The sequence below is a fragment of the Micromys minutus genome (genome assembly GCF_963924665.1).
Source record: "Micromys minutus genome assembly, chromosome: 6".
NCBI lineage: Eukaryota > Metazoa > Chordata > Mammalia > Rodentia > Muridae > Micromys > Micromys minutus.
In genome coordinates, this window is record NC_137975.1 from 69,638,623 (window position 1) to 69,663,612 (window position 24,990).

The following is a 24,990-nucleotide window of genomic DNA, read 5'->3' on the forward strand; positions in this document are numbered from 1 at the left end:
ATTTCATATTTTGCAAATGAGAAAACCTGAGCAGGAAGTTGGCCTGTGACATCTTTAAAATCACAAAAGAGATTTTAAAACTTAGCCTTTCCAGTTTGAGTCTACACCCCACCCACAACTGTCCCCTGCGTGTCCTAGGCTTCTGCCACAGGAACTGTCCCCTGGTCCTCAACATGCTGTCTTCAACATGCCGCCGCCGTCCTCCCCTTTGCTCTATATTTGCGCTTACGTTTTCTACTTCCCAGAGTGTTGTTAATTCTTCTACCTGCTCAGCTGCCACACACCCCACTCTTCCCTGCTGTGTTTAGGCCTTTTTCTGTTTTGTTGGAGAAAGGGCTCTGTGTATATAAGTTGGTGTCCCATATAACACCATAAGGCCCTGGGTTAGAAAGTATACATCTATTTCTTAACTACCATTTAGACGAATCTTGCTCTAGACTATCAAAAATGCTAATTCAAGGAACAAACCAATGACAACCTCCATAAAGATCAAGGACTACATCTTTCTTTAGAAAGTTTAAAATGCTATATGCTCAAATTCTAGCATAAACACACAGGGCAAAGCTCAGTTGGTATTGAACGACAACGTAAGCTGCCACCAGAGTTTTAGTAAAATTAAGGAGTAGAACTGCCTTTCACTTCTTCATTTATAGACACCTGTTATCGTGGCTTCAGCTTGCTTTGTGTTTAATAACATTTTCATTTATTGTTAAAACATAGTCTTGGCTTCCTTTTGGCTCTGTTAAAAAACAGAAAGTTGAGTATATTGGGTATATATGAAGGACACGTTTTAAGTGACTTTTGGTCACAATGTCTGTTATAATTTAATATATTTCTGGTTTTAGATTAGGGGGATATTTATGTTATTATTTATATTTGCTAAGAATGGGAAATAAATCTATGTGTCATCTTGTAATTATTAATACATTAGGTTCAGTGACAATGATAAATCTTTTTGTAATGTGAAATTTACTTCATACTGAGAGCAAAGAAGAGAAAGAAGGAAAGGAGAAATATATTGGGCACCTTGGTGTGGGACCCTTACCTGCTGGCCTGGCTTGATGGGGGACAGGGTGATACCCTGGGTATTGATCACAGGCAAGATCTGGTTTCCGATGACTGTGGCAATGATTTGGCCCTGGGCATTGGTTAGGAGCTGGGGTGTGATAGGCTGTACTTGAAGGCCCTGAGTGCCACTTGCTGCTTGACTCGATGGCCCTGGGTTAGGCATCAGTGGAATGGTCCCAATAATCTGCAAGAGATAGGCCAGAATGTGAGGAGCCAGCTGAATTCAGGGTCTGCTTGCACAGGACAAAGACTTCGTTGTGTCCTTGCTGTGAAGAATGCTATCTACAAGCGGGCCAGCATGAAGCAAATACTAGGGCATGAGCATTCAAAGAAGAGAAAGTTATGCATGCACTGCTTCCCCAAGGGAAGGGGAAATTAACCTTACTTAAAAATAAAACCAGCTACTGATAAGGAGGTAAACATGCAGTTTTTGCCTTTCTCTCAGAAGCAGGAGAAATAGATTTCTTAGTACTTAGGGCCTTTGTGTACTTGGGGCACTGCATCTTCCTCGCACTGGGGTTCCAGATGCCCTGAATCCTGGGGACTCCTCTTCCACAGTCTGCCCCTTATATCCTCCATCCCTTTGCTCTGCCCTGTCCTGCCATCCTACTCAATGCCAAGATCAAGATCAGCTTCTTGACCTCTGTACTCTGTGGGCCTACAGCCTCAAACAAGTATCCTGCCATGCATGTGATTGAGAGACTAGACTCCAGAGACGGGAAGTTACGATATCATTCCCAGCCAGGCCACCAAACAACCACATTTGTCAAGGTACTTCAGCCTCTCAAAGGCTAGTAAATTAATGGTTAAATTCTTTAGAGGTGATGTGACTATTGACGATTGAAATCAGAAAAATGAGATGTACAGCTTAAATGAAATGTGTTAAACTGGGACCTAGTTGGTAGGAGCTTCACCCTCTGTGCGTGTGGGCTAAGTCGTTTTATATATATATGCTTCCTGTGAGTCCAGAGTATCTATACTGGACTGAAATGGAGACTTTACTTATACACTCCTAGGGATAAGTGTAATTTGCAAAACCTCCAACTATAAGCTGTTTCTAAACATAAAACCTCAAGGTGTGTCGTAAGGAATGGGTATGGGACCAGTTCTGCTTAGTATACTAAGCCTTGAACTACAAGTTGTCACCAATGGCTGTTCCCTAGTTTTGAGCCATGGTGACCTGGTCCATGACTTCACTGTCATGTGACATTCTGTTTCATTCTGTCTTCTTACAAGACCACTCTGAACCGAACTGGGGAGTAGTCATGTCTTCCCAGACACAAGGGTGAAGAAGTAAACAACAGAGATGGAATTGGTGTCCCCGAATCTTGCTTTTTCATTTGACTCCTGAGTCCCACTACCTGGAGTACACAGAATATTGGATATTAAAGGACTCCAGCTCTTGGGCAATGCTTCACATTCTGTCTGCAATTTTTCCACTGGATGATAAGTTCTCTGTAAACTTGTTCACAAATGGTACTCACACAGGACTTTGAACATTGTTTCTCAGCCATTAATTTCTTGTTTAGTGAATGGTTTTAGGGTTCTGGGGTTCAGGATGTAAGCAGGACAATAGGAGAACCACTGGACTATAGTTCTTGGGAAGATGGCATTAGACAGCCCCATCCCCCATCTGTCATTGTTTCCAACACAGCAGTCTTGTGGGGTAGCAAAAATGGAGAAGCTGTACAACTATCAGGTATCAGTTGCATTTGTCAGTGGATGCTGATGAAGGTCAGGCAATTATGGTGGAAATGGTCAGCCATCCCTGAAGGAGCTGTCAGGTATCCTGAACAAGCATGCAGTGTCTGTCTCACAGCAACAGTAATGAACATGTCCCATCAGTGTAAGTAAGGTCAGGAGGAGTCCACATCAATAGATCATAATGCATAAGTATTTTATTGACAAGTGGTCCTACATTAGCCTAAAAGCCAGTCCCTGTGACCCCCACAGGCATTGTAAGAGAGACATAGGATTAGCCTTCTGTCCTTGACTATACTGGATAGAGATGGCCTGCCCATGCACAGTGAAAACTTGGCAGTAAGACCTTCCCACTCTGGCTGCCTGAAGTGTCTTAGGCCTTTGCCTTCCTACTCCATCTGATTGGCTGCAGAAGTTGGATGCATTTAACTGGAGGGCTATGGATTCTATTTTTGGCAGAATGTCAGTGCGTTTAGGAGCTTGTGGGAGTACGTAGCCTGAGAGAATGCCTCAGAGTAAGGCATGGGACATGACAGCTATAGAACACACAGTGATGAAAAGAGAGGCATCTAGCCCCGAGAAGATTGACATGGGTATGTGCTGACTCTGTGCTAATGAGATGCACTTTCTGGGTGAAGGAAGAAACTGAAAGGCAAATGCAATTGGCTCACCAGCCTCTCCCCTAGGAGCAGCCCCACTCTTCAACACTGAACTGCAACTAAAATGCTTGTCACTGTGTCTTCCCCACCTCTCCTCTCTTTTTAGGTCTGAGCATCACGAGCAGATAAGACAACAGTAGTGTCAGAGCCAGAGGAATCTGAAATGGCCCAGTGGAAGGATGTTTAATAGAGTTTGGTTGTGAGTTGAGGGATGTATGTAAAGTCAGAAAGTCTTTGGTGAAGTTATGTATGTCTTGGTTGTTATTGTCTTCCTTACAGAGACATTGGCATCACCATATCCACAAGCCAAATACTTGTTGGTACATGTCAGGGACTTTGTAATAGACTCAGATATCGGAATACCATGGTTTTAATTTGCTCAAACTTGTTGAATGGTGGAGATGATCACACGCTAGATTATCTAAAAGTTATCTGTTGAATTATTATGCTCGCTCTGACTTTGAGTTCTCTTAGCATTTTCACACATGTGATAAGAACACCTCCAAATATGTTGAGTTCACAGAAGCAGCATAAGGTGATAATAGGAGCAGAGGCACACACATCCGAGACTTCCCATGCTCTTAATAGCTGTCCAGTTGCCTTTCAAATTAAAGGCCTTGTGAATTTAATTTGATGGTAGGAGGATTTCAACTCAAGAAGGAAATTAAAACTGAGTCTGGGAGGACTATAGAGAATCTTTGGTTTAGAGATGAAGACAGAAAAAAATACTTTTAAAATTAGCTTCTTAGGGAATTTGAATACATGGGTTACATAAGCAAAGAATGTGCTGAGAAGTCCTGATGGAAGGGCTACTTGGCTACATAAACATGGCAGTCAGGATCTGACTCCCACTTACCCCATCCAATATTTGAAACTAACTCATACTCCCTTCAATTATAAAGGACTCTGGCAGAGCAACCGAATACCCATGGAGCCTTCTATTAGCACTGGATTATGGGCTACAGAGGATGCTGAATAGATGCAGGCAGGACAGGGTTGGGTTGATGTTATCAAGTGCAAGGATTCCATCAGTCAAAGGAAGAAATGAGTACTAAGTAAATAAGCAAGGGCTTGGTGATGGAAAACATTTATTTCTATGTGGTATGTGTTCAAGAACACTGGGAATGAATGATTTCAGACAAAGGTGGGGTTGGTTCAGGAAGACTACAGAAATGCAGGGCTGTGAAGTTTAGGATTAGGAAAAAACCTACTAGAAGCTTTTAGTAAGGTAAGAGGCATGGGGAAGGTGAGTTGATCAGTATAGAGGTAAGAGAAGGTTGAGACGTATCAGTCTGGAAGGGTTAGACTTCATGCAGACAAAGACTTATGGTAATATGGGGAGGATGGGGCAGTTCTGAGACAGTTGTCCAGGCTGGCCTTGTACTTGATATTTAGTTTGATGTTGAGGCTTACCTCAAGCCTGATCATCCTGCCTTAGCCTCTGGAGTACTGGTACTGAGTGTGCCATCATGCTCGAAGGTGAACAGGTTTCGTTAGGAAGTGGGGAGGAGGGCTGATAGGGAGCCATTTCAGGTGTGAATATGACAATTAGGGTCAAAGGTTCTCAAGTGCTGAAAGACTACAGACCAGTTCAGTTGCTAGGATGCTACTGAAGTCACCCAAGTATGAAGCAAAATGCCTCAAAGAATCCTCAGCACAGAGCATGCTTGATTCATTGGCTTCCACTTCAGAGCACAAAGCACAGCCTACTTCACGTCTGGCTTGCAACGTTAGAAATTTTTGAGTGAAGTTATTGCTCCATCAATCCCACAGCAAATAGCCCAGGCACCCATCGTTCGCCATGACTGTCTGTGTCATTGCCCTGACTCGTTACCTGTAAGGACTCTTCTCTGATGAATGCGTTAACAAGAATGGGGCAGTACAGGCATTGTAATGATAATTTGTGGCTTGAAAGACTTGCTGTTTCTCTAACAGGGGATTTACTTGGCTGTTGCTCTTCCTGTCTGCCTCACACCTTCCTTGGAATGAGTTAAGAGCATTAACCACAATTGAGGAATAAAGTTCATATATAAGAGCAACTAAACAAGAACCATTCATATGAATAGTGTTCATTGGCACACGTAACTTAAAGGATCCCTATTTTCGTAGTAAATTTAGTGGTTTACAGCCAACCGGGACCATCATTCACTCAAAAACAAGCAATGCAAACAATGCCATCATGAAGACTATTTTGTGACGGTGGCAAATGTGGCAGTAAAAGATCGTGTAGCCATTCATAGAATATCCTCCCGCACATCAGCCTTACAGGGATTTACAGGGACGTGTTAGGTCTGAATGAAGAAAACGAACAAACGAATACATTCACTGTCAACGCGCAGATGACATCGGCTGCAGTCTTTGGCTGGTGTCACAGAGAAGTCACCTGATGGGCCACATGTTGTTATAGTCTCTGATATGCAGTTAAAGTCTGCCAAAGGAACGTGATGGCAGGTGTCATATTGACAAGTAATTTTGTTGCCATAGCTTAAAAAAAAAAAAAAAAAAAAAAAAAAGGGCAGCCTGTCAATGTTGCTCTTAGTGATTTCCTCAGGTCTGACAGTGCATTAGCAGAGACACCTCCTTTCCAAATATTTGTGTCACCTCAGCAGTGTTTGGCCGAATAGCTTTTGTGAATAGCAGCATTGCTTTGTTCCCACTTGGACAAGGAACTAAGATGCTTGTGAGGGGAGACCGCCGATGGAGGCAGCTGATCGCTCTTCCCCACTCTGGTCTGAGCACAGGGATCCTCTCCTAGCCCAAGCAGCGAGCCTTCTTTTTCTATATGATGTGCTCACTCTAGGTTGAAAGCCAAGCTCCTTGGAGATATTATTGCATCTCTGATTAGGATATTAATTCTAAAGGGAAAAGGAAATTCCACTATTTTGCAACCAAAATTTATTTTCAGGATACAATTCTCAGGAGGCTCCCCCAAGCTTTTGGCAATGTCCAAAATGGTGAAAAAGAGAAGTGTGGACACCGAGAGGGAAAAATCAGAGTCTGAGTCAGATAATGGTAAAGGCAGGGAGGGAGCAAGGAAAGGGAAGGGAGAGACCATTGGCAGACACCTTGAACAGTGAATGGTCACACCATGAACAGTCAACAAGACCCTTTGTCTGGGCTGCACACTGGCTTCCTGGAGTGCTAAAAGTTCCTGTGACCAAGAAATCTGTGACTGATTCAAAATGTCTGTCATCGCAGTATGGCCAGAGGAGGTACTGCCATGGGCTAGGATGTCAGGCCAAGTATCTTAAACCAACTTAAAAGACATGCACTTTAGTGAGAAGCTGGAAGATTCTACTTGAATGTGTTCTTTCTAATACTTCAATTGTGGACCTTGTAGGTACATTCCTATAACAATGCCCTCCCACTTGGTGCCTTTAGCTATCAGAATTAAAACCCCACTGCATATTAAAAGGTTTGGCCACAAATTGAGGAACCCAGAGACTCACAGACAATAAGGCATAGCATTGGGGCATCGGGGTCTGAAAACTAGCATTTTCTGCAACATTATGCTGAGAATGGTGTGAATAAAAGCAAATGCTATAGATACAGCCAAACAGCATAGATAATCGTCTTCCCTAAATGTCTTAGAGACATTGAAAGGGATTCTCTTAGTGACTTTAAGGCATATGTGGAGGAGGCAAATTCCTCACTGGCTAAGAGCTAGTGAGCGAATTGGCCTCTCATAGTCTCAGTCCTCTCCTGTGTAAAATGGGAACAATCCCTGTACAATGTCCTAAGATAAAGGATGTAAGGCACTCAGCATGGCTTTGCCTAGCAGCTCAGTGCTTACAATGTTCCTTCAGAAATCACTTTTGCTTATACTCTTGTGTGGCAGCTCCTGAGCATTTTCCAGAGGCTGCAAGCCACTTTAGACACTTTTATTTTGAGACAATATGTACATATCCTAGATTGGGTGGGAAATTTCAATCCTTCTGCCTCAGTTCTTAAGTGTTGGAATTACAGATGTGAGCCACCACATGGAGCCTTCGAATCCTTTTTGATGTCATGATATCACCATTAAAGTAGTTCACTATTAAAAGTGGAAACCAGGAGTGTGCCACAAAGTATACCGAAAAGTTTCCTGTCTTAGAATTTTAAGGTGGGGGTTTATGTGTAGGTATGATTAAGATGTGTTTTCTAGGAAAGACCAGACTCCATGCTGAATACACAGAGGAGGCCTCTGCAAAGTTGTTAGACAGTTCCTGATTAAGAACTTGGTGACATTAGACATAAAGAACTCTGAAATTCTGTGTAGTCTCTTCAAGTTCCAAATGACATCGAGTTTTCTCCTTACCTCCAGGTTAAAGCCTTTGATTGAACTTTTCGTTTTTAAATGTAGACACTCTAGCTTTTACAGATTTTGAAATGAGAGGACACAAGATAAAAAGGGTATGGCGGGTGGAGGGAGTGGATAGAGTGTCCTTATTCCATGTCATTGTCAGGAGATACCCATCCACTGCTGGAGGGGCCGGGATGTGCATTTCTCTAGGCTTAATTGAATAGTCAGAACCATTTTTTCACTTTTTTAATTGGATATTTTCTTTATATATATTTCAAATGTTATCCCCTTTCCCAGTTTCCCCTCTGGAATCCTCCATCTCATCCCCCCTTCCCCTGCCTCTAAGAGTGTGCTCCCCCACCCACCCAACCACTTTCTCCTGCCTCTTCACCCTAGCATTTCCCTACATTGGGGTATCAAGCCTTCCCAGGACCAAGGGTGTCTTCTCCCGCTGATACCTGATAAGGACATCTTCTGCTACATAAGCAGCTGGAGCCATGGGTTCCTCCATGTGTGCTCTTTGATTGGTGGTTTAGTCCCTGGGATCTCTGAGTGGTCTGGTTGGTTGATGTTGTTCTTATGGGGTTCAGAGCCATTTCAAAGTTGGTGCTAGAGCCCCCTTGTGGCATAAGCAGTGTGTGTGTGTGTGTGTGTGTGTGTGTACTTCATGCTCAGTATGTGGGAATTTTTTTTAATAACAAAACTCTAATAAAAATTAAGATGCCCCATAAACTTGGTATATATATACACACACATGCACACATAATATATATATGTATATATATATATTTTGTGATTGTGAGATTTACTATATTTTATTTGGCTTCTACAATCAAGGAGTAAGAAAAACTGCCAGAAAAAAAAATCTGTCTAATCAAATGATTAAGTCAAATGTCCATCAATGATGTTATATTCAAGTCAGAAACAAGGAATCATTGTAAGTCTTTGTAGTCTCTATTTTTAGAATGAATGGTGCATAGAAACCAGTGCCCAAGAAATAAGCTTTTCTGAACAAAATATAGATGCCCACTATTTTTGAACTATATCAGATGGATACCTGCCCAGCACTGAACAGCACACTGGTAAAGTTTGTATTTTAAGGAGTTCAATGGTTTTCCCCATGTTGCTGGGTTTCTATAAGTTTTACTCATCTAGAAAGTAAGAAAGTGAAGGCAGGAGAGGAGGGGAATGATTTTGCAAGACATCACCTCCTCTGAGGTAATTCTGCAGAGCATTTGTATATCTTCCCGGCAGGTCATGGTGAAACTTTATTCAATGTGGTGGTATTTGGAGGTGAGGTCTTCAAGAAGAAAAGAGGTCAAGGTGGCAGGCTCCTCATGAATACAACTTATAAAAGGGACTCTCATTGCTTATCTCCAGAATTCTAATTGGGTTTTTTAAAGTATACTTTAATCTATAGTTACTTATTACAAGAGCAGAGGTGATACCCCCTTAAAGCAAGAGGATTCCTTTGAGCTGTGTGGCCTGGGATTTAATGTCTACATTAAATCCTACACTACTTCTTCTTTGATTATTTACTTGACTATTAGTTGTTAGGTTGGGGGATACAGAACTATGTACAGAGCTGGGCTGACAGTTCCATGTCAGATTCTCTTCAGTGGTCATACATTCTTCACACTTAATCTAGTGATGGAGTGGAAGAACTATTTGTGTCCAGATGTTGACAAATTCTTAATGATAATCAGAAGCATTTTTTTTTCTTTGCTGATTCTGCTTTTAGACAGTCTATAAATTAAACTATGGATGTCTCTCATTTTCTGGTCGAACATATTTTCTGTCTCTCTTTCAAAGAACATCACCCTACTGTGAAGCTGTCACTTTGCAGAAGGACCACCCTTGGTCAGCCTTTACCTAGATTTCCCCAAGACTTTAAGTTTTAATTCTAGCCTGCAAAAAAACCACCACCAACAGCAAAAACTTAGAATTCTGGAAAGCATTTCTTTTTCTATTTGCTGCTGCCAGTCTAAGTGACTAAATCAGACTTAAGCTACTTATTGCTTGAAAGAATACCTTGATTCATAGCCAGGAAACATCTTCCAAACAAAGCAACTATTCTATATTTCATCCGAAAAGAAGAAAGAAATAACTATAGCAGCAAACAAGCAAAAACAAAAAATTAAAATAAAACAACCCCCCAGTAAAAACCAAAACAAAAACAAAACACCCTTCAACCAACAACCAACCATCCAACCAACCAAAGACAAAACGGGGACCAATGATTTTCAATATTCATAGTTTACCCTTCATTGAAATAGGTTCACATTTAATGGAATGGGGTGCAAAAAATGTTTGGCAATTGCTCAAGAAAGCCCTATGCATATTTAGTACCTCCTGGTTCTGTGTTTATACCCAGTGAGTGCATCAGGCTGTAAAGCTGAATTTAAATGAGGTTAACAACAAAACAAGCCTCCAAGGGAAAGGAAGGGTGAAGAGGGAAACTCAGTTCCAGACACATCTGTCCATCAGAACCCAGGTCCATGAGCTTAGGATGATTCTTGTATTTTTTTGTGAGGAAAATGTCCATTGTTGTGGCAAAATTAAATGTATTTTGATACTTGTATGTGATGCTTATCTGTCTGCTCAATCAGAGAAAAGTTGTCCTCATCATTCCAACACATATTACTTTTTCAATTTCCTGTTAGTAATGTTTCCTTAATGTTCTGGAAGGTGAGACTGCAGGATCTCTCATTTCTTACAACAAAGACTGAGACTTGTTAGAATTATGTTGATGAGCTACTCTCATAAAATTGCAAAAAAACTCATTTTCATAGGTGGCTGGTCTTCAGCCAGAACCCCACTGATCAGATGGTTGTTGACAAATGTTATCAAGGAGAGTGGGCTGTGCCCCACCTGTGGCCTCTCGGAGTTTTCTTATCTTTATTTTAAATGTCTCTCAAAACCGTACACATTTAATTCCCATAGTCACTCATAACTCATCTAGGATCTTCACTGTGGGAGCCGGTGCTAAGTTTACAGAGCCATTCCAACCTAGGCAGTACCATGTGATCTCATCTCCAAAATCAGGGTGAGCATTCTGAATCCGGGTCCCCGTGTTCCATTTTTTTTTTTTTGTTTATTTAAGTAGATTTTACACGTGTTTTAAATATGAGCATCCCATTTTCTTGAAGAGGCCATCCTTTATATTAAAAAGTTTTATAGCTAAATGATACTGAAAAGATTCTCATGGTTCTTTTCTCTCTTGTAGTTTCTCAAATTTCTTGTAAATTGAAAGCAGGGTCTATGCAGTGTATACATTAGATCTCCTGCCTTCTGGGTTTTCAGGAAGGCAGCTTAAAATGACTTAAAGATACAATGTAGGAGGAGGGGACGGGGTGGGGAGGGAAGGCACCTAACTGGCTGATAATTCCCTCTGGCCCTCCCTTTTGCTTAAATTGAGTACATCTCGTTAGGAAAAAAAGCCAATGCTGTTCTGCCCCATTGTGGTATTGGGGAGGGGGGCAGGCTAGACATCTACTAGCCTGGAGTAACTGTTAATTTTGAGAAAAAAAGGTTTCCCATCACACTCATCATGTGGGTAGTAGATTCTATACCGCCACCTGGCCTTTTCTGCATGTTGGAGGGACCATGGTTTCATGACTGACGTGGCCAAAAGAAAAATGTGGTAAGGACATGTTTGAGACTCCTGTGACTCACTAAATAAGGCCTAAGCATTTAACAACCTGTATTGTGTTCCCACTTTACACTAGCTGTACAGTTTTAAAAGAAGTTAAAGAAAGGTTAAGTAACAGAACACAGTCATTTTCATTTAACCTGGGAATACTGAATAGTGTTTAAAAACATTTTCACATAAAACTTTAATGCATTCAGTGGGCCTCACTTGAGATCAAAACTGACTGAAGGGGATTAAGTATACATACATATGTACGTACATACACACATACATACACACATGCACACAAACATACATACATTCATGCATGCATGCATACATACATACATACATACATACATACATACATGATGTTATGGGATATCTCCTATAGTCAGGCACAGTATCAAGTCTGTAGAAAGCTTATATTGACAGCAGTTTGCTCAAGAAAATATGGGCTTTGAAGCAGCCAGATTTGGGTTTCGGTCTAGGCTTTTTTAGTCACTGTGTGGCTCTGGAAAGCTGAATAATGTTCCTAAGCCTCCAAACTACCCATCAGCTATGAACTGGTATAAGTCAAGAGCACAGTGACCATGAAATGAAATACTGAACCTATGCAAACTGCTCACTGAAGAGTATATTAGCATATATGAAATACTATCCAAGCCATGGGCTTTATTGCTATTTCATATTTGCTGTGGGCCAGGTAGTGTTCTTGGCTCTTGAGATGCACTGAGAAGAAAGCACAAGCTTCCAACTGCTGTCAGAGCATGTGACAGAGAGCATTCCGAGACAACGCTGAGCTTGGTTCCTGCATTTCCCACAGGGTGACCTTGGGAGCTCTCCACCCATCTGTACAATGGCCATAGTGGTGGGAATGCAGTGGTTGGGACATCCCGAGGGCTAAGTACCTGTTGGCACTTAGTGCTCTGTAAGTAGCCACCACTTACTAAATTTATGATTGTTGCTAATAGTGGCCCTCTTAAACTTTAGTGAACATTTTATCAGTTTAAAGAAGAGAAAACTAGCCGAGGGAGATTAGCCTTATCTGGCTGGCTTCTGGGGGTATGTTGGAATGGAGAGCTTAGGTTCCTCCTGCCTGTCTGACTTGAGAGCCTCAGTTTTTAGCCTTGGAGTCCCTTCCAGGTGGAGATACGGGCATTGCTCAGCCATGTTACTTCAGGGAGGTTCTGGGTTGTTGTCACTATCTATTGGCAGGTGTCCCATCCAGGTAGTATGCCACATTCTCTTCTTGTGTATCTGTGCATGACTTGCCAAATGCCATTTGCCTATAGCTGTAAAGCTGCACTTGTAAGTACTGACTATGCAGCATTCTTAATGGTCCAGCTTCATACATCGCATAAGGGACTACTTTCACTGTTATTTAGGACAGTGAAAGTGAGGCAAGGAAACCAATAGAAAGTGGGAGCTAATGCTTTGTTTCTGACGGTGTTGCACAGAGGCTTGGTTTGATCTTGAATCTGCCCCCTTTCCTTGCTCTGAGTTGAGACATTTCCATTCTTCTCTGCCTCTGATCTATTCATTTCTCTCTTACGGGCCTTGTAAGTTGATGACTTCTGACATCTTCATGAGCACTAGCCAGCTCATGGACCAACAAAAATGTAGGGTGCATGTTTGGCTTAAAGGGTATTTACTTCAAGGGTGGCTCTATCTTATATGTGAGTTTAATGTCCTATCGTATTTTGTAATGTTTTAACAATAATGATAGTTTGAAGATGGGGCTTATGATATCTTGGGGAAAGCTTATGATATCCTGACAGAGTTGAACATTCTTTTCTTTCACTGTTCAAACCCCAATTCAAACCAAGCTTATTTTTTATTTTATAATAAAAAAATAAATAACTTTTAGTTATTTATTAGTTATTTAATAGGTCTCTGGGGGGAGGATCTAAGACCATGAGGTATCTTAACATGCTTCGAGCTTAATTAATTCTCGCATTATTTTGTGTTTTGCCGGACTGACTGCCATAGAGTTTCCTACTGAGCTCTGAGAAGCTAATATGGAGGGCATTTGTGTTGTTGGGTGACCATCTATGTGTACTGCACATGGTTTGTCTGCTTTCCTCTGGCATGATTGGTGTAGATCTGAGACAGACTTTAAGTCTGTCTCATTGTTTTAGAGACTTCCCTGAAAACACCTCTTCAGTATCTCTGATGAGCAATATTAAAACAGGTAAGCACATGAATTAGAATATCGAGTTGGTAGGAAATACTTGTCTTCAGGTTTCAAGTGTGTGTATAGATACACCTTCAGGAGTACTCTGTGAGACTTTTGTTAGGGTTTGTCCTGTGTGTTGTATAACCATTTTACTGTAATTGGCTTCTCCCCATTAATTCTTGATTGATCAACATGGCCGGGGCTCATGACTGGGCAGAGAAGATAGAAAGGTGGAACTTAGAATTTAGGAGGGGTTTTGAGAGAGACCACAGAGGGAGAAGAGAGAAGCGAGAATGAGAAGAAAGTTAGCATTACATCTAACGGTAGATGGACCAGGAATCCATGACAAAGAGAAGTTCATCCTAAGCACAGGCTGATGAAACAGAGCCAGCCCAGGAGGTGTCAGATTAGCAAATGCTGGGCATTTGTGTGGGTTTTAACAGGTGACAGGATTAGAATAGCTCAGAACCTACCCAGCATAATGCCTACAGCTTATTAGTTAATTGTAGTGTTTCTTGTGTTGTTTACTTGTGAACTATGTGGGGGGAAAGTAGAGAAGAAACCCCCAATAGAATTTAGAAGTAAAAAGGGGTGCAGTGACCCTCCGGAACAATAATTTCCTTCAATGGACTTTATGGAGAGAAATGCATTCCCATTTGTTAAATGTAGAGATTTAGGTTGTTTGTTCTCAGGCCTTTCAACCAGAGACGCCAGAGTGGTACTGGAGCACAACAGTGGGCACTGGGTTCAGATCTCAGCCCTGCTATTTATCCAAGGTGCTGGCCTGAGGACTTGTGTTTTTTTGAACTCTTAGAGAGTTTGTCCTTCTGTACAGGTGGGACCATCAAAGCCTTCCATGGCTTCCCACGGTGTATTACTGATGGTCCCAGGTAGGAGCTCACTAGGGTAGACATTCTCCCTCTCTCCCTCTCTCTCTCCTTTTCTCCCTCCCTCCTTCCTCTCCCTACTCTCATATCACTTGACCTAAAGGAACATGCAGCTAAACGCCAGCAGTTCAAGATGCTTGAAGAGCTCTTTGTACTCAAATGAGCCACATGGTTATTTCTTAGGGATAGACAGTACTTTTCTACCAGAGTGAATTAACTGACGACTTGGGATTCTGCTAGACAGGGTGGGAGTCTGCTAACAGGGAGCACACTCCTTTTCATTCATTTCTTTTTAATGTAAGCAGGGCAGCCCTAATCAGCTCCTTGTGGGCTGTACATAGCATCCTCTAGCTGACTAGATGTTTACAATTAGAGATGCTAGTTGGGAAGCTACAAGAATTAACTGGCCTCAAAAGAACTGTATGAGTTTTATCCAGAAATCTACAGGGGGAAACCATTTCTCTACTCCCATGAAAACAAAGGCTTATGGATGAAGTACAATGTGACAAAAGGTTGTAGTGGCCAGACTTAAGAAAGAAACAGCTCAACATCCTGCTTTAGGTAGCAAAGACATGGTCATCTCCTGCTAGGTTTTCTGGGTAAATTCTACAGAGGCAGATTTTACTGTGTATTACTGCTAACCTCTCGTAATAAACAGTGTGCGTTCTGCTAGAGGTGGAGGCTAAAAAGAAAGACCCCAGAGGGATCTTTTTAAAGTTCTTTATGTTGATTGGCCTCTGGGCTGATAAGTACTTTATATCAGGCATGGAGGGGATGAGGGCGTAATAAGGGCAGCTGGTGCTGGAGTAGCGTTGGGTGGGCAGAACTGGATCAACCCTGCCACAGCTGAGTTCAGAGTCTGCAGCAGAACCTCCAGTAGCCATCCCTCCCTCAGAACCCAGCATCCACTGAGTCACTGCACACCAGGGTTAAAAACAGGACTTTCATCTGAGTTCAGGATGGTAAAGACTCAGATATCAGCTGGACTCTTAATCAGCTGGCCTTCTGTTTCCACCTCCGACCTGTCTTTGCAGGTCATAAAGGCCAAAGAAAGTTTGCTTTGAGATAGGCAAACATTAGTTGTCCAGTAATTTACATGTTATGAGTCCCTGGAAATTCTTGAAACAGTTTGAGACTCCTCCTCCTTTCTACAAAGGTGGTAAGACAACAAACCGGAAGTCACAGCAAAGTTCTGGTGGCAAGGGCCCCATCTCCTCCCAGGAAGGATTCCTGCTTTCAAAAGCATTTAAAAAACATGAACAGCTGTAAGTGAGGTCTGCAGGCAACAGCGTTTGCTAAAGCACACAAGTAGATTTTATTAAGTGTTAGTTCGGGAATTAAGGATTAAGAAAGTTCGCTAACCTCAATTCCCCAGTGTAGGGGAATGCTAGGGCAGCAGGAGGGAGAGGGTGGGTGGGAGAAGGAGCATCCTTACAGAAGCAGGGGGAGGGTGTTAAGAAAAAGATTAAGTGTGCGTGTGTGTGTGTGTGTGTGTGTGTGTGTGTGTGTGTGTGTGTGTGTGGTGGGGGAGTTGTTCTATGGAGGTGTGGCAAGGCATAGGGGAAAGGGGGATGCCTCTGGGGGACCCATGTTGGGAATCCCTGCCCCCTGAGGGACCAGGCACAAGATGGTATAGTACAGAATCGAGTTTATTCAGGGAATGGGAGAAGAGTTAAGAGGGTTGTGGGGGCAGAGAGAGAAAGGAGAAGAGTAGAGAAGAAGAGATTGGCCATGAACACATGGAGAAAGAGGGGGGAAGGGAACGGGGAGAGAAGGGACAAAGGAGAGTAAGAGCAAGACAAGAGGGAGCAAGGGAAGGAGAGATGAAGAGACCAAGAGAGGGGGGAGGGGGTGAGCAGCCCCTTTATAGTGTCAGGTCACTGGGACAGAGTGTACCTGGCTGTTGCCAGGTAACTGTGGGGTAGAGTTTACAGAATCCCAACAGAGGGAGAAGAGGAAACCAGGAAAAGGGATAACATTTGACATGTTAATACATAAGATACACACACACACACACACACACACACACACACACACACACGTTCGAGCCTACAGCCTGCTGGCCTTGACTCTGCTAACTTCTCTGAACCTAGGAGGTCACTGTAGCTCAGAATTCGTCAAGACTGCGCACTGTGGTCCTGATACCAGGCTTCTCAGAGCTTTCTGAGGGACTGTGAGGGGAGCACTTAGGCAAACAGCTCAGAAATGAAGCAATAAAGCCCTTAACTGGGCTCGGAGGGCAGATTTTGCTGTGTTAGTAGATAGGTTGGGGTGGCTGATTATTATTTTATCTTTATCACTAAGAAGCCAGTGTGATATTCTTCGGATGCTGCCAACCCCATGAAGATAACATTTCTTGCCCTCCAGAGGGTACTGAAAAAAATGTTCACTCAAAATGATAGCTGAGGTACAGTGCATTCAATTACTATTACACATTAAAACCCCCTCTTGTGACGTGTGAAAATGGGGAAAATAGTTTTTGCTAGACCTATATTTATGAGAAAACACACAGACAGCAGCTCTGAACTTTCAACAAAATATGCTTGATCCTTATTCATTGTTATCCTTACTCATTGTCTAAATAGATTGTGTTGTTAGTGTAGTTTTAAAAATAGTAGTGTTTTATGCATTTTATGCTTTTTAAAATTAATATTTTGTGGTAAAACCATACAATCTGTAGAGAAATGTCACAGTTTTCCACCGTGGCCACCGATGAAATGGAAGGGAGAATGTGCTTTCTGTCTGGAGTTTCTGTTTTCTTTTGAGAATCAACAAGAGAACTGAGGCCAGAAGGGAAATGGAAGTATTTGTGTTGTTTCGGAAGAATTATTTTTCTATGTGTTTTGTGTGCTTCACTATTAAGAAATGAAGTTAAGGATGCTACGTGGGACGCCGCAGAAACCCCATCGCCGGCTTGCCTGGGTCTAATAGGCCTTGACGGTTATTCATAATGAGAACCACACACCATGTCTCCCTTTTCTGCAGGACTGGAAAACTGTTCTACAGACTGCACTGTTGTGGCTTTGAAAGGCCTCTAGACAGATCGCATAAGACTCTGGAGAGGATCAGCAGCCATCGAATTTCTTATCTCTCAACCTTGTGGCTGAGATTAGCATTTATTATAACTTCAATGAGTTGATCGTAGGGAGTCTCATCTTTCCATTTAAATTATGTGCTAATATTCACTTTTCCAGGTTTTTTTTTTTGGGGGGGGGGAGGGATTTGATTTTAAAGGAATAGCTGTAATTTATTAAAGGGCTTATGTTTTTTACTGTTGGGAAAGAAATCCAAAAAATTATAAAAACTACATGAGGCGATTCTGCTGATGAATAGGAATGTTTATGTTTTAGTAAAAATTTAGGTTTTCAATGATACTGCCCTAGAGATGTCATTGAGCTTGTAATTATAACTCAGAGGACTCACATGGAGTGCAGTTCTTCAGCTGCCTGTCTTTGGAGAGCTAACCTGTGGGGGGACTTCCTGCCAGGTCTAAGGGCTCAGAAGTCCTCACGCCTCCCCCACCTACCACAGGGCTTGAGATGAAGCCGGCCCCACAATGTTCCACTCAGTGAGGGTTGCCTTTTGTGCCCCACACCTTCCAGTCATGGTCATTAGAAGGCAGCCTTTGGCCCACATAGAACATATAAATTCTCTTTGTATCAGGCAAGCTTTGCTTCTTTTGTTTAGCTGTATAGAAGCTTGCATATTTCCGAGTGACCTGTGTGGGCTGTGTGGGTACTTTTTTCTGTTCTTTTTAAAAACGGATGGGAAAAAGTCAGCAGGTGTGGCCACCTAACCCTGTAATCTCAGCACTTGGGAGTTGGAGGCCGGGGTAACCCTACTTAAAAAACAAACAACAACAACAACAAAAAGGTAACGCTGTTTGCTTGCTTTTGTGTTGTACATGCTTGGCTCTATAAAGAACAAAGATGGGCTTCTGAGCTCCCTGGTTTTCACCTCTCGAAGCTTTAGAGTGGTGGAGGAGCTAATTTCATCAGGGGACAGCCATGAGCTTCAGTTAAAATATAAAATGCTTTCCTTAACCTTAGAATAAAGCAGAATTTCATTTCCTTCTACTTTGCTGCAACAATGCCAATAGGAGATATTGCCAAAGATATAAGGAGGGAGTTTCGTAGCTGAACAAATTGAAGGTAAACCTTCTTGCCAATTTCTCAAAACACTATTAGGAGAACACATGGGAACCTTTACTCTCCACCCTCTGCTGCACCTCTGGGAGGCTGAGGTGCCCTGGGATGACTTAACGTCTCATGGCTGAGATTCACACCAAACCTTCATCCGCACCAAAGGAAGACGTTCATCTTGCTTAACATCATTTACTGACCATTTGCTCTGAGACATGACTGATTGGTCAACCACATTCTAAGTACTCCAGGTCAATGAAGGTGTTGGCATTCACCCACTTTTCAGAAGAGAAATCGGGGCACAAAGAGAACAAAGGGATCTCCTGAGGCTTCCTAGCCAAGGAACCACAGCCTGCCTGCAGATCCCTTCCTATCTGCCTCTTGCTGAGCATCCAAATAAAAACGGAGAAAAAACAGTGGTGAGAATACTTGTGGCATTGGTCACTAAATGTTAAGTTGTATGCTAGAGCTCCCAGAAAATATTTTCTAAGACACGATTTCAGTTAATTCTCATAACCAAGGGACTCTGTGTGTGTGTGTGTGTGTGTGTGTATGTGTGTGTGTATGTGTGTGTGTATGTGTGTGTGTATGTGTGTGTGTATGTGTGTGTGTGTGTGTGTGTATGTGTGTGTATGTGTGTGTATGTGTGTGCATGTGTATGTATGTGTGTGTATGTGTGTGTATGTGTGTGTATGTGTATGTGTGTGTATGTGTGTGTATATGTGTGTGTATGTATGTGTGTGCATGTATGTGTGTGTGTGTGTATGTGTGTGTATGTGTATGTGTAGAATCTGGAAGCCTTGGGTGTCATTCATCAGGATCTGTGTACTTATTTTTTGAGGCAAGCTGTCTCACTGGGACCCAGGGTTCAGTGATTGTGAAGTTAGGCTGTCCAGGAGCCAGCCCACAATCCTCAGGTCTCCAGCTGTCCAGTGCTGAGATTGCAAGTGTGTGCTGTCACTCCCAGGTCCGAACTCTTGAACTGTGAGAACTTTACCGATGAGCCATCTACCTAGTCTAGCGCTTGCCTAGATTTTATTGTTCATATAGTATAATTAGAAAAAGTGAGGCAGAGGGCTCAAGAATTTGCTCAGACCATATTTGGAATTAAATCCGTTATCTTAGACTTCCTCTTTTTCTCCTTGCACAAGTATGTGATCCAGGAAGTAAAGAGAGTTATCATGATCTGGGTAGTGCAGCAGCCAATGCTAGCTGTCTGCCTATTGGTTACTAGTTACCTTTTCACCCAAAAGGGAAGTTCAAACCCCTTAGTGTTGGGGTGGCACAGGTACTTTGTGATTTTAGATTGCTGTGCCTGTTAAATTGATAACTCTAGTGATCACTCTCTGTCTTTTGAATTAATAATTATGATAGGGCAAAGCAAGAAAAGTATGAAAATGGAGGAACATTTTCTTTTATTTGTTATGATCAGAGGCTGGGGTAGGGGTGGGGACGAAGGGACAAAAGGTTTTTCTTCAACACATCCAAGGCAGGCAAGTTAAACAGCGAGACCTGGGTAAGTGAGATTTCTTGCTGTTGAGACCCAAAGGCCAAGATTCGGGGACAGAGAAGAGGCTGCTCCTGTAGGTGCAAGTGTACATAGAGAGGCCTTGAAGGTTATGAGTAGGCTTGGGTAAGCTAAGCATTGAAAACCAGATAGAATAGGTACCTAAAGTTAACCCTGTGTAGGCCTGAAGGCTCATTTAGGTCTCTTAAATCCTGTCTTTGGTCCATAGGGTGTAGAGAGGATCGTAGGAAGTGAGGACAAGGATGAACACTTTGGGTGACTCCATGGTTTCCCTGTGGAACAAATCTCCCCATCTGTCTATGTAACTATCAGTAGGTCTTGTTTCTCAAACTCGGGGTTAACTTTAGTATTAATGCCATTACTCTTGGATACACTTCTAAGCACAAAAAAGGATGGGTGCCAAGAACTCCAGTAAGCGATTTCCAAATATTCAGTTTTCTCTTCACATCTCCTTGGGAAATCTCTGTGGAGACTTCTAAGAAGCTAACGTGGACTGAGTGTAGCAGTCTTCGGTAGCAGGGTATGTTAAACAAGGTGAATGGTACTATCCTGGCCCCAATATGTCTTTCTTTTGTATCACATTAACACAAGACAAAACCCACACATATCAATGATGATTTCTCTCTTTTAAGGTAGTAGATGTTCACTTTAGGATTTATATTTACTGTAAATACAAATAAACAATCCTCACACAACTTGTAAAATAATAACAAAAGGTACTATATAATTAACTCTGATTCATTGTCTACATAACCCTATGAGTACTGAACTTGATATTTTTGCTGACTGTGACAGAGATTCCAGGGCTTAGGGTGATAAAGGTGGAAATTCTGGTTGCTAAAAAGTTTCCACTGGCTAGTCAGGTACCAAAGCATTTGAAAAGAAAGCACCAAGTAGTCCATTTCAAGCCTTAAAGCATTTCTCCATTGTAGGGAACACAATAGAACATTCACTTGAATGGCAAAACAGAAATATCACAGGAAATGCCTGGCCACACAGATTTGGTTTTGCTCTTCAACTCTTAACATTAACATCTTGAGGTTGCTTCCAGCATGGGCCTGAAGTATGTGTGAGTTATAGATATCAAAACCAACTTTTTCTCCACCCCAATCCCCACAGCCTTCTAGAACTCTTAATACGCTTTGGAGAGCCTCCATTTAGAGCTGGCTGCATAAAATGATCCTTTGATGAAAAGGAATTGGAACAAGGGTTAAAGCAGACATTGAAAGGTTATTGTAGAGGGCACCGTGTTCATACAACCCTCCTTTAATATGTGTGGTGTGCACCCGTGATAAGATGATTCATTACTCGGGGCCTCTCTTTGACAAGCTCCACCGTTCAGCCCTCAGGCCTCTGATGGGACAATCCTACACCCGCCCAGGAAATATAACAAGGTCAGCTGTTTCTTTCCCTGGGCTGTGGTAGAGATGATTTTGCTTATAACGCGTCTTTGTTTGCTCTTTATGTATAAAACAGAACACAAACCAAGGGTTTATAACACTGAGATGCCTGCTTTTGCAGAGTAGCTGCACGTAGCAGGGCGTTATGTGAGCACACTGCCGGGTAAAGAAAGGATGCTCTCCCTGAGTTTCATGATCACAAATGGCCATGCTGGAAAACTGAGGCCACTAATCACCCAGGCTGGGCTCCGGCTTTCCACGGAGGCCACATGCCATCGCCAGCTTCAGCTCCTCCCTGTCTTTTTCTGCAGCTTTTAGGGTTGCTGATCACGGAAGTTCTGTCCTATGTGAACATGACATGAGCACATGGACCTCGTAGGACAATGGGTGCTCTCCTGTGACACAGGGAAGGGTTAGTGGACCTGACACATTAGTGACAATCCACAGGCCTGCAAGAGACCTTCCAGATCCCCAGAAATTAGCTAGAGTACCAGGGGCTTAATGACACCTGGTATGTAACTCCCCCTACCACACACATACTTTTTGTTATCGCTGGGATATGACTGTGCATTAACTTCCCACACAAACAGAACATGGCTTTACTGGGGTTAGTCAAAGACATTAGTTTCTCCCAAAAAATTAAGTGAAAAAAAAAAAAAGCAAAGCAAGAATTTCTTTGAAACTTTTAGTTTTTGATTGTTTATTTCAAAGAATGTCCCAATAGTGAGACGGGGTGGGGGGGGAGGATTCTTTAACTTGGGTCACAACACTAGCCATCTCACAAAAAAAAAAAAAAAAAAAAAAAAAAAACACCATAAAACCTTGGCATTTTAGGGGAAAGAAAAATCTCGCCTCTAAAATGTAGAAACACTTCTCCACCCCTTTCCTATACTTGATATTGCTAGTAAACATTATTTATCTGCCTCACATAGAGGCAGCTACATATCACTGTCATGCAAAAGAAATTCATTTCCTTTCCGAGTTCAATCTGCCGTGTAAAGATGCACTTTTTCTCCCGTCTCCCACTCACCTGTCCTTGTGCATTAGTAACTAGTTGACCTGTGACCCCCTGAAGGCTGGAGAGGGCATTGCCAAAGGCCTGTGAACTTGCTACGGCACCCATGGCTGCTGCAGCAGCGGCGGCCTGACTTGCTAGAGGATTATTAACCAGCTGCAAAGAAAGAAAAGATCAGGGTGAAAACCACCACGTGGTAGGGTCAACCGCGCAGCGACGACGCAACATTCCCTCTGGCTTGCTCATGCAAAGGGCCCGAACTACTGCGGGGTCTCAGTAAGAGATTTCTTCGAAACCTGACTTAGGAAGTCAGGGTTAAGGTGGGGGGCTCAGCTGAGGGACAGCCTAGAAGGGAGGGAGCCTGAATTTGGGTGGGGATCACAGAATACAATTCTAAGGAAATGTCATTCTTCTTTGAGATCATCATGTGAAGGAGGGTGGGTAGAGGAAATTGCTGTCCACAGGGTTTCTGTGTGGATTTATCATTCCCACGTATAAATCACAGCTGCTTTTAGGGTTATTTTTGAGGGGCCGGTTTCGGACCTCACTTTCATTTCTGGGGTTCGAATCAACCAAAATTAGTGAAATGGCAGTCCAACTCCTGTGCCCTGACAGAGCCAGTGGGTCTGTGGTTGGGACACGTGGGGCTCATTTTGAGGAGAGATTCAAAGTTACTGGTGAATGCAGACCGACAATTACTTCCTGTTTTACCCAACCTGGCCTCTTTCCTGCAACAAACATGTACCAGGAAGGAATAAACAGAGGGAGAGAGACCAGGACAGGAAGGTGGCTATGGCTGCCAAATTCTGTTTTTCCGTGGAGACCAATTCAATATTCTTTCTCCTGCCAATTTTCCACACCGCAGGTTTTCAGGCCTTCTGACCATGAGGCAGAAGGGTGGCATGAACTGAAATCTGCATTTAGGTTAATGACTAGATATAAATTCAAGAAACATTTAAACTATTTTCACAGTACTGGTTTTGATACATGAATTTCATTTGTATTTATTCTAGGGTGTTATTTTTTCCTCTCTGTATAGTTTCTCTCAACTTCAACAACTGTGTATAATAATGCATTTTCCATCACTGTGCTCCACATTCATGCATCTCCTGAATTTCAGCAGAGACCTGCCAAGGCTCCGACGGGGGGGGGGGGGGGGGAATTAGTCGTACTAGAGCTCCTATTTTTTTTTTTTATTAGTGTTATTTGTAAATGTTCTTTCTACTTTTTAAACATTCTTTATTCTTCTCTGCCGTCTCTGTTCTCCCCTTCTCTCTTTTTTTTTTTTTCCATTTTGTTCCCTTTCAGAAAATATTTTGTGTCTTTATTGTTTTGGGACTTTCTCCAGAGTTTACATCAACTGTACTGCTGAACGGTACACCAGGTGTCTTAGGCATAGAGTTCCCACGTTTCCACTCCAGAATTTACTTTACTTATTTAATGAGTAAAGAAATAATAATGAAGAGATTTTAATGTATATCCTTGCTTTCCCTTACACCCCAAATCTCATTGACTGGCGCATTGTTTTAGAAAGAAAAATTCACTTTAAACTAATTACTTTGTCTTTTGTCATTATCTCTTTCTTAAGAAAAATGACTATTCTTTTAAGTAGAAAAAAAAATCTCATTCTTTGACTCTAGTAAGAAGCCCTGACCCAGACCACCATCTTGGAATTTAATATTTAGCCTTGCCCTTGGTGTTTTGCCTATGTCTACAGAGTGACTCTGCCTGAGAGGTGGGATGTGTTAGCAGAAAACACTCCTTGCTTTAGTTAGGATACCCACAATGGACGGCCCACACTGTGCTCCTGGGACACAGAACCCTCCAGCACCCGGCACAGACATTGCACACTGGTTGGTGTTCCTTTCTGAGCTCACTTGCGAAGACCCAGCTTCCATTGTTTGTGATGCATAAAGCTGAAATCGTAACAAAATTTCCTGGAGCCATAAGATAAACTTAAATCCCTAAAGAATGATGAATTTATGTCACGTTTGGCTCTTGTTTTGAAAAGACAGCTTTGTCTCCAATTGTGAGTGAGGAATCTAAGTTTATACCTAGTCAGTGTCGTCTGATGGAGACAAGCTGTTATCCTCTTTAATGAAGATCGTGCAGCACCTTAGGAAATGATGGACGGACTCTCTGGTGTGGAGCAGCAATGGGAACGTAGGACTCTCCAAGTCTAAGATACCAGTGTATTATTCAGCAGTAGTCAACTGTATTTGCTGTGGAATCAGCTACTGCCCAAGAACTCATTGCGAATACAAAGTAAAGACAATTACTTACGAGGACTTCTGAGTCTTCTGTTTAAGGGTTAAGAATGGGAAATGGGTATTAGAAGGTTTCTCAACTACTCCAAAAGTTCCTTCCTGGTCCTATGATTTTACTGTCCGTATGTCCTGTATGTGTGTACGTATATGGGTGTGGGTACTTGCGTACATTACCTTTCCATCTTAAAGGAGAGAATGCCAACTTGGACGGGTTTTGTTTTTGTTATTCTG

The 24,990-nt window shown here is 42.4% G+C and overlaps 1 protein-coding gene across 1 annotated transcript in view; it reads right to left on the minus strand.

Moving 5' to 3' along the window:
* The window catches only part of POU6F2 (POU class 6 homeobox 2), a gene marked incomplete at both ends in the record, with an annotated part of 485,745 nt that overhangs the window by 21,761 nt on the left and 438,994 nt on the right, over positions 1-24,990 (minus strand). Inside the window, 2 exons of the mRNA XM_080918430.1 lie at positions 1,046-1,252; positions 22,508-22,648. Of these exons, the coding sequence (XP_080774556.1) occupies positions 1,046-1,252; positions 22,508-22,648 (348 nt within the window). The remainder of the gene's footprint in view (positions 1-1,045; positions 1,253-22,507; positions 22,649-24,990) is intronic.